Source organism: Colossoma macropomum, unplaced genomic scaffold, assembly GCF_904425465.1.
Source record: "Colossoma macropomum unplaced genomic scaffold, Colossoma_macropomum, whole genome shotgun sequence".
NCBI lineage: Eukaryota > Metazoa > Chordata > Actinopteri > Characiformes > Serrasalmidae > Colossoma > Colossoma macropomum.
In genome coordinates, this window is record NW_023494787.1 from 6,240,208 (window position 1) to 6,250,442 (window position 10,235).

General features: G+C 40.6%; 1 protein-coding gene across 4 annotated transcripts; it reads right to left on the reverse strand.

Moving 5' to 3' along the window:
* Positions 1 to 56: 56 nt before the first annotated feature.
* LOC118805279 (XK-related protein 8-like) lies at positions 57 to 9,011 on the reverse strand. 4 transcript variants are annotated; one of them, XM_036565975.1, is made up of 4 exons: positions 8,842 to 9,011; positions 7,008 to 8,030; positions 4,065 to 4,267; positions 57 to 3,252 (listed from the first exon to the last, which is right to left on the reverse strand). In XM_036565975.1, exons 2-4 carry the CDS (start codon positions 7,376 to 7,378, stop codon positions 2,435 to 2,437), a joined length of 1,392 nt encoding a protein of 463 aa, XP_036421868.1. In that variant the 5' UTR covers positions 7,379 to 8,030; positions 8,842 to 9,011; the 3' UTR covers positions 57 to 2,434. The 4 variants fall into 4 exon arrangements, with proteins under 4 accessions (XP_036421868.1, XP_036421866.1, XP_036421869.1 ...); XM_036565973.1 differs by lacking the exon at positions 8,842 to 9,011 and adding an exon at positions 8,132 to 8,237; XM_036565976.1 differs by lacking the exon at positions 8,842 to 9,011 and adding an exon at positions 8,132 to 8,223 and having other exon boundaries at positions 7,008 to 8,027.
* Between the last annotated feature and the right edge of the window lie 1,224 nt (positions 9,012 to 10,235).

The window sequence follows — 10,235 nt, forward strand, 5'->3', positions numbered from 1 at the left end:
GCTGAATGTGCCGTTGGTGTCGTTGCTGAAAGGAAACACAGGCTGGATCTCCCAGATCAGAAATATGTCTTTTAATCTTTTCAGACCTTTTATCAAAAGATTACATGCAAATTGTTTTTAACAAAGCAAACATTTTACCTGTACACACAACGCCTCATACTAGAATAACTACAAAGACATCAATATAGTTTAAACCCACTTGCACACTAATAACAACAAAGTCCATCATCATATATCTTTATAAAATCTATCACCATAAAAAGGTCTAAAAGATCCTGAAGCACCAGAATGTAGTTAAAAAAGTAGCCCTTTATATAGTCTACATATAATCTTTAGACTGGCTCATTTGCCATTTATTTTACTATCAAAACTCCATAAACTTTGTGTAAAAATATTAAAAATATCTGTATGCTGCTAAAATTTAGTGTTAAGCATCCAGTAAAGTGTGAATGGAAAAAATGAAAATAAAACACTGCTTAAAAAATGCTTATCAGACCAATTTGAGAACTTCGGCGTGGCCTATTATTATAATGAGCAGGTTTGACTGACATCACTGTCAAACACTCCCAGCCTGCTTACAGCACAGAAGCAGAACTAAACAGCAGCGTGAGTGAAGCAGTGAAAACTGACTGAAATGAAATGGGTGCTACATATACAGGTGGTGCTGTAAAGCTCAGTGTCTACTCACTAAACACATTATCCAGCTCTTATATGGCCACACCTTAAAAAAGGTTCTTATTTACTGTAATGTGTGTACATTATTATTAGGTAATTTGGTTTTACGATCATATATTTGTTCCAGGCACATTTTTCCAAACCATATTGACCTAAATAATCATTGTGTAGAAACATTTTTGAGAGGATATAAGTGCTTCATGTGAGAGGGTGTAGCTCAAAGTGAGAAATACATCAAAGCTGCACTATGTAAGATTTGGGGATTTGGAGACCTCTCTGGAGGAAATGTGTAATTGCACGTGCATGGAAGAACATTTTGTAGTGGATGAATTTGGTGATTAAACAAGAATTCAACGAGAACTCAGTTTAAACTTGGTGAAGGACGCGTCTTCAGAGGATTTGAGTGAATTATCCACTACTGTCATCACATCTTCATCAGTATAATGTTGATTTTGCACCCGAGGCTTAAACATTGAGCCGTACCTTCTTTATGAGCCTGTGTGACGTTAATTCGTAAAGACGTACGTCGTGTGGAAAAACTCCTGACCCGACACCTCTGACTTTACAGGGCGACTATTTTATACACCTCTGACTTTACAGGGCGACTATTTTATACACCTCTGACTTTACAGGGCGACTTGCAGCAGCGCACACTCACCATATTTTAGCCTGTTTTGATTCTCCTCACTCAGTAATGATACTTTGTTCAATTTGAACAACAAAAATCGTACACAGTGCAGCGTTAAATGAATGTGCGCATAATTATTAGGCAACTTTTTCTGCAGGTCAAAAAGGGACCTAACTGATAATGTAAAGATGAAAGTTGTAAAGGTTTAATATTTTTATATTTTATATTGCTAACCATAAACTTGTCTCGTAAACTGAGAAAAATTTAAATTTGTAAAGGCATCTGCAGTTGCCTAATAATTGCACATCTGCATTTCCCCCTTGACAAAGTCACATGTCTCTTTTCTATATTAAACATTGTTTTGATACAAAATAAAGTTCAAAGCATTGTGTCTGTTCAAGAGAATAATCCTTTTTTTTTTTTTGCCTGAAACAGTAAGTGTCTAATAATTAGTAGTGTATAGTGGTATAGCGTAGTGGGTAACACCTCTTCCTTCTACCTGTAGTCTGTGGTTCAAACCCCCTGTCTGGGTAAACACCCTACACTATACAAACAAGAGTCCTTGGGCAAGACTCCTAACACATCTTCACCTACTCATGTAAAAATGTATTGTAAGTCGCTCCGGATAAGAGCGTCTGCCAAATGACAAATATAATAATAATGCATGCAGTGAACTGTGGAATGTGCGTCCATGTAATGCTAGCATGGCCGGTTTGATGACCTGATGATTGAATGAAGGGATAACAGGCAGGCAGAAGGACTGATGAGCTAGTTTGATACATTAGCTGTACTGGCTGGGTTAGCCTCCGCTTGGTTGTTAGCGTTTGCTAGGCGAGTTCCTCTGACCCCAACACCAGAAGGCTGTGACGAAGGAGCCACGTCAGCCTAATGCAAACGGGTGATACTTACGCAAACAGTACCCAAGTTTAGGACCACCCAGATTACATCACAATACATCGGCCATTCAGGCCACACACTGGAAATTCATTTATAGGGCATATTTTAGACGGGTATACTGTGATCCCACATGAGCAAGAATAACCTACTTAGACAGAAAACACAGGGGGTTTAAGCTTAATTTAGATGAGGGAAACTAGCCATACATGTTATGTATCACCTTTAAATTAGTCTTTAGAAATTAAAAGCCATGTTTTTCATCCTGTTGTGGACATCAGCGATGACTCGTTGGGGTTTCGTTGTCTGTTCAGCCTCTGAATTCTGCTCATCCAGTGCTGCAGGCGACATATCTGTCTTACTATTGGCAGGTTCAGACTCTTCAGATGAGACAGAATCAGAATCATTCAGTACTGCAGCTCTTTTATGTGGTATTTTCTTCTGTGGCTCAGCTTGTAGCTCAGTCAGCGGCTCAGCGTGTGACGTCTCATCTTTAAATCGAGGGTGGAACTTCCAGTAGTAAAGCAGCTTTAAGAGGAGTCCAGTAATGTAAAGTGCAGGCAATGTAACAATCAGCACATACGGATTAACTGGCAGAGGATTCAGACGAGCTGATTCCACAGATCTTTGCCAAAACCACAAGCCCAATAGCAGCCCAATGTCGGCCCCCATGCACGCATGGTAGATGATGTTTGTGGTTCTTGTCTTTCCTTTCAATACGTTAAACCAGCTGAAGTACCAGATGAGTCCTACAGTGGCCCGATAGAGCCGTTCACCTCTTTCAGTCTCCATGAAGTCCGTCTTCTGCCTCCAGGCCCAGAGAAACAGCAGCACCCACCAGGACAGGAAGTGAGCAGCAATGTAGCAGGGCAGGATGGAGGCAAAGAGGGCGACAGCAAGCACCCGAGGGGTAATCAGGAACAGGTTCCACAGGAAGAAAACTGCAGAGGAGGACCATCCCATCTTCTGTTTTCTAGAGATAAGCTTGCGCATGCTTGTATGGTAGGACAGCAGACAGTAGGTGATTGAGGCGAGTGAACCAGCAATTTTACAACCTGAAAAAAAGGTCCAATAATATTTATGAAATGTTTTATAACATAAAAAAATACTTTTAATACTCATTACTGAACACACAGGGATTCCTTTGCTGAATTGGCTTTAAATTATCAGCTTCCATGTAGTGATAATAATAATAATAATAATAATAACAGTAATAATAATAATAATAACAGCTTTTTTTATTGAACCGTTAATGTTACACACATACACTGGCCACTTCATTAGAAACACCCCCTTGTTTCTACGCTCATTGTCCATTTTATCAGCTCCACTTACTATATAGGTGCACTTTGTAGTTCTACAGTTACAGACTGTAGTCCATCTGTTTCTCTGCATACTTTGTTGTCCCCTTTTACCCTGTTCTTCAGTGCTCAGGACCCCCATGGACCCTCACAGAGCAGGTACTATTTGGGTGGTGGATCATTCTCAGCACTGTAGTAAGACTGATGTGGTGGTGGTGTGTTAGGAAGGTCTACTAGAGTGGACAGAGAGTGGACACAGTGTTTAAAAGCTCCAGCAGCACTGCTGTGTCTGATCCACTCAGATTAGCGCAACACACACTAACACACCACCACCACATCATTGTCACTGCAGTGCTGAGAATGATCCACCACCCAAATAGTACTTGCTTTGTGGGGGTCCTGACCATTGAGCACTTAATGAAGTGTCCTTGCTCTGGTCACATCTGACCAAGTTGGCACTAACTTGACTTAAACTGAACAGTAGCTACAAAAGAGTGCATTTAGTAGGCGGAACATGGAGAGGTCAACTCTACAAAGAGAAAGATGGTTTTAAAGGTTGATCTGACCTGTAAAAAGCTGTAGCTGCTGCTCCTGCATGATGAGGGTGATCATGAGAACGAGCTGTGGGACGCTTTCAGTAAACGTCTCAAATAGATTCAGCATGCCCACATCATGCAGCATGAGCTTATCTAAATACTCATTGATTTCCTCCTCCGATGATTTCTCTAACTTCTTGGATTTCACCGATTTCCTGATGGAGACTGCAAGCCTACATGAGAATGAAAGAATGAATAAGAGGAATAATTAATTAACATACACTATACGGACAAAAAGAGACACACCTCTTAGATCACTAAATTCAGGTGTTTCATTCAGTCTCATTGCCACAGGTGTATAAAATCAAGCACCTGGTCAAGCAGCCTGCCTTTACAGACATTAGGGAAAGAATGGGTCGTTCTAAAGAGCTCACTGAATCTGAGTGTGGTGCTGTAATAGGATGCCGCCATTGCAACAAGTTAAGTTTGTGAAGCATTAAGATTTCCCTTCACTGGAACTAAGGGTTCTAGGCCAACCCCTAAAAAACAACCCCATATCATCATCATCCCTCCTCCACCAAACAGCTGGCATAGTGCATAGAAGTCACCAACGTTCTGCTGATCAATAACCGCAGAGTTCCGAAGCTCTTGTGGCATTAAAATCAGCACAACAACTGTGTGCCAGGAGCTTCATGGCATGAGTTTCCATGGCTGAGCAGCTGCATGCAAGCCTTACATCACCAAGCACAATGCCAAGTGTCACATGGAGTGGTGTAAAACACGCCGCCACTGGACTCTGGAACAGTGGAAATGTATTGTGGAGTGACGAATCACACTTCTCTATCTGTCAGTCTGATGGATGAGTCTGGGTTTGCCAAATGCCAGGAGAACGTTACCTGCCTGACTGCACTGTGCCAGCTGTAGAGTTTGGTGGAGGAGGGATGATGATATGGGGCTGTTTTTCAGGGGTTGATCTAGAACCCTTAGTTCCAGTGAAGGGAAATCTTAATGCTTCAGCACCAAGACAGTTTGGACAATTGTACACTTCCAACTTTGTGGGAACAGTTTGGGGAAGAACGTTTTCTGTTCCAGCATGACTGAGCCCCAGTGCACAAAGCAGCTCCATAAAGTCATGGCTGGGTGAGTTTGGTGTGGAGGAATTTGACTGGCCCTCACAGAGCCCTGACCCCAACCCCACTGAACACCTTTGGGATGAGCTAGAACAGGGATTGTATGCCAGACCCTCTCGTCCAACATCAGTGTCTGACCTCACAAATGCTCTTCTGGATGAATGGGCAAAAATTCACAAAGACACTCTCAAAAATCTGGTAGAAAGCTTCCCAGAGGAGTGGAAGCTGTTTTAGCTGCAAAGGGGGACCAACTCCATATTAATGCCTATGGATTTAGAATGGGATTCATAAAAGCTCCTGTAGGTGTAATGTGTAGTGTCCCAATACCTTTGTCCATGTAGTGTATCTACAATAGTGTCATTTATGTTCAGATTCTTCTGATGTATTTACTCCAGAAGAACAGAATGTTTAGGCGTCGCTGGGTTACTACACTAAAATATCTGTGTTTTATTCATTTTACTGCATTTGTAATCTTACAAAATCTAAACCTTCCAAAAAATGATGTCACATTTCTCAGTAGTGCTAATCCAGGTAAATTTCTAAACTGGCATAGTCAGATATGCGCTCAAAAATATACAATATCAGCATCGGTACACAGTTCCCATGTTGATGCATCCCTAATATTTGTTGTTAATGTACTAAAATATGTTTCTGTTAACATGCTGATATTTGCTGTCGTACGTAAAGAATTATTACATTAAATACATTTGCTAGTTTAAAAGACTTTTCACCAAAAAGTAATGTGATGCATAAAGGAAATTGAATATTTTCAGTAGCAGAGATGACTGCATGTACTCAAATATTGTTCAAATATTTTGAAAATTATTTAGTAAAGAAAATGTGCCCAGATACAACCATGTGAAACCTGATAATTACACCTCTTCTCACATTAATTATTAATATGTAAAAGGAATTTTAGATTTAGGTCAAGTGCAGAGGTGTAAGTAACGAATTACATTTACTCTCGTTACTGTAATTCAGTACAGTTTTCCCTGTAGCGGTACTTTTTGGAGTAGAATTAAATCATAGTACTTTTACTCATATTTGAGTTAATTTTTAATAAAATACTTTTACTTCGCTATTGTAATTTTCTTAACATTGCAGAGTAAAAATAAATTATGAGCGAATCAGCTCAGACACCAATACGAAAGCTGCTTTAGTTAACAGGTGTCGCACACAGATAAACTAGGATAAACAGATAAACTAGGACATCTTATATAATCGTCTAACCGTGAAATACATGCAGTTTGATGTGAACCTCATTCCTTACACAGCTCACAGAAGGCTGTGTAAATATTCAGTAGGAGAGTGAACTGTGATCAGTCTCAGCTCTCAGAACTTTAGCTTTAGTGTTTTTCTGTACAGATTATTTCCAGCGATGTAGCCGAGTAGCTCAGAAATATGTTCAGGTTGTGACAGCGGAAATATGAAAAAGTAAATAACTCAGTACTTAAGTAGTTTTTCAGCAAACTACTTATTTACTCTTACTTGAGTAATTTTATTTACTAATACTTTTACTTGTACTTGAGTAAATTGTTATTACAGTAACAGTACTTGTACTTGAGTAGGAATTTTCAGTACTCCTTACACCTCTGGTCAAGTGAATCTTGGTCCTACATTCATTTAAGTACAGAAAGTAATGGCACCCACTCAGCTTCCCAGCAAAAGACCATTTATAGTTTTACATGTTAACATAAATGGCATTTTATACTTCTTGGCTACTGAATTAAATTCCCTCTTAATCAGCAGTTGGACTAATTTAGCACAGCTTTCAGTTATTTCCCCAACACTGACCCATCTTAACTATACAAATAGCAAATAAATGGCAAAATTTGTCACATACCTGAAAAACATTCCCAGATGAAGGATGTGCAGCAGTCCTATTAAACGTTTTTTTGCCATACATCTCTGCCAACTGTCCAATTTCGATGTCTCTACTTTGGTTTTCTGTTTGGTTTCCGGTTCCTGGAAATCCGATGTTGGTGTGTAGGTTTCTGGCTCCTGGATATCTGTATACCAGATCCAGCTGAACACCTGTACTAGGCTTGAGGAGCAGAACAGCAGGGCTATTAACAGCCCCATGTAAACATACTGCCCCGTCTGAAACAGTGACACAACAGCCCATACGTCCAGCACAGCATCCAACAAGAAAAGGAGCAAACCACCCACAGAAAGCAGGACGGGTGGAGGTGAGCAAGGACAGCCTTCTCTCATGGTGTTAGGCTGTGTGTCGCTGTCTCTGGTGTCTGTCTGTAATCCACAGGCTTCTGAGAATATGTACTCGCTTTGAACACAAACTGAAAGCACATGCTTTCTTCAGCTTTAAAACTGTGATACTTGTAACACTCACTGGGTTTGTTCTGACCAGAGAATGACGATAACAAATTAGTAAGGGGGGGTGCATTTCCTAAAAGGAAATAATTACACATGCTTACCGATATTTAGTCTGAAATAGATGATATTTTATCTTGAAGGTGTATAGAATCAATTGGAGACACATCCACCAAGCATATTCCCACAACCAGTTCCCACTATATATACAAATTCACCATGTTTGGATAACAAATAAACAAAGAAAATGAAAGCAAAACCAGTCCCTCTGCAATCGATCTCACCAGTTCCCATTCCATGCTTTAAATCTTTTACAATCCCACATGAGAAACAGTTTATCAATCCATCTGAAGTTTAGTTCCCCTCCGAAACAGTCCAGATAGAATGGACAGAAGGTGAAGATGACCATAGCAGGATTCCTCAAGGCCACTTCAAGCCGGTCTTCGGCTCAAAGAACCACGGAGGCCAATATAAGCCACAAAAGAGACCATCTGGATTTGGAACACTTTTAGAAATGCATCCAGACCAAACTCTTCTGAAACAGGTAACAGAAACAAGGATAAATACATGACTGAACATCACCATAAATGCTTTTCTCCAGAAGAAGATGAAGCTACAAATGTATAAAAAGCTTACAAAATAAAAATACATTACTAATGTTCAGCCAAAGAACATACAATCCCTAACATGTTTGAAGAGCACAAGTATACTAAACAGCCCCAAACAAGTCTGCTTCTCGTCTTCTTCTTCCTCTTAACTTCAAACTTGAGCTTAACACTGCCCCCAAGCAACTGGGGAAGGAATTACCCCAGTGACCATGACTGCACAGTGTCACTCTGACTTGCTTATTACACCATTCCATTCATTAAGCATGAACACAATCTTGCCCAGCAGTGGCCTGGGAGAAGGACTGATGGGAGCCTTGTGACAAGACCAAAGCAAATAATAATAAGACTAATACACTACATATGAGCTTAGTGATTTCATAAAACCACTCACTTCCACCTCGCTGGTGTACAGTTAGACACTGAAGTCTCTTTATTGATCAGCCATTCTCTAGCCCTTCATCAATGGTCAGTTTCTAACCAAGCCAAGACCACTGCTAGGTGTATTAGGTGTGTTGGACGATTCTCAGCACAGCAATGACACTGGTTTGAGAGCAGTTCAGCACCCAAAACTATCTAAGAAAAGACCAGCTCAGTGGTCAGAATGGTCTACAGGGGGGCCGATGAACTGTGCAGATGGGCTACAGCCTGTAACTGTACATCTATAGTGGACCTATAATGCGAGTGGAGCTCATAAAGTGGCAATGTTTCTAATGAAGTGAGTGGGGAATGTACACTCACCAGACATGTGCCCAGACAGGGAGGGTTTGAGTCACCTTCCCCTTTGACATCAGATGGTACAAGTGTTCTCTAGTTCAGCGTGCTTTAAATAGCCCTTCTGCCAGATCTTTCTCCCCAGGAATAGCTCTTGTGGGTTGTTTTGTGTCCATGAGCTTCATCGCTCCTGGGCGCTCCCTCTGGTGCAGGCTGACCACCTGCGAAGATTTCACTTCAGTAACTGACCTTTCATAGATTCTTCACTGCGAGCCTTCACTCTCCCAGCTTGACAGCACTGTGAGACCTAGCTAGCAGGTGGAACTGGCCACTGGCTAAATTTGGGGAGAAAATTAGGTAAAATGTTTGGTTGCCTTAAGAAAAAACACGTGCCTTCATTCTGAAACGTCAAAGCAGAATGGTGGCAATATGCTGTGAATTAAATAAAGTTTAACTCACGTTCAGGTTGCCCCTTTTTTCCCATTGAGCCCCTACCCCTCAAAATGGCTGTGCACAGGCCTGAATGTTGTCATTCTAAAACTGGGTTGGACCCCCTTCAGCTTTCAGAACAATGGATTCAACAAAGTGCTGGAAACATTGCTTAGAGATTCTGGTCCATGTTGACATGATTGCATAACATCAGTTGCAAATCCATGCTGGGAATCTTCTGTTCTATGACTTTCTCCCAAACGTGCTCTATTCAGGGGTGCAGCCAGGTTAGACCAAGTGAATTTATTATGGTGGCAAAGAGAAAACATAAGACGGGTAATAACATACTTCTGTGTGTTAGCGCTACATCACTGAAAGGGCATAAAAATGTGCTGAAATTGCTCAACACAATTATTGCTGAAAGTAAACAGAAAGACAAAACTGACTTGATGTATTTTATTAATTTATGAAGACATTATGTACTTTTTTACTTTCACATTGTCAGATATGGCCTCTACTGCAGAAACCTAGATTCTTCAAAACTTCAGACCTACTTCAAACATACCAGTCTTGAGAAAAGCACAGTTTGAAAAGTAGTATTTATACAAATAACCAGTTACATAAATGAAAACGAGAGTTAATGAAAATTTCCTTTTTTCTTCAAATCAGGTCACAGAAAGAGTATTGTTGAATGCTGTACTTCTGATGTTCTTGTGTAGGTCAGGGGTCAGCAACATGTGGCTCCAGAACTGCATGTGGCTCTTTTACTGCCCTGTTGAGGCTCCACAGCAGAATTAGATTTGTAGGTAAAAATAAAATAATCCTCCTTTGCAGAAAAATAAAGCTCTGCTGATCGTTCAACACAGTTAATGTAGAACTGCTAATTCACGCTTTAACCCTGAAAGTCGGCAGACAGACTGCTGGTCACCATAGCAACACAGACAACAATCTCACCTAGCTAGTAGCTAACGAAACGGCAAAGAGAATGATTT

Coding starts and splice junctions, on each gene's coding strand:
- LOC118805279 (XM_036565975.1), bottom strand. CDS start 7,378: ATGAGAGAAGGCTGTCCTTGCTCACCTCCACCCGTCCTGCTTTCTGTG. Junction 4,268..7,007: donor CATCTGGGAATGTTTTTCAG/GTATGTGACAAA, acceptor ATTCTCATGTAG/GCTTGCAGTCTCCATCAGGA. Junction 3,253..4,064: donor GCAGCTACAGCTTTTTACAG/GTCAGATCAACC, acceptor CCTTTTTTTCAG/GTTGTAAAATTGCTGGTTCA.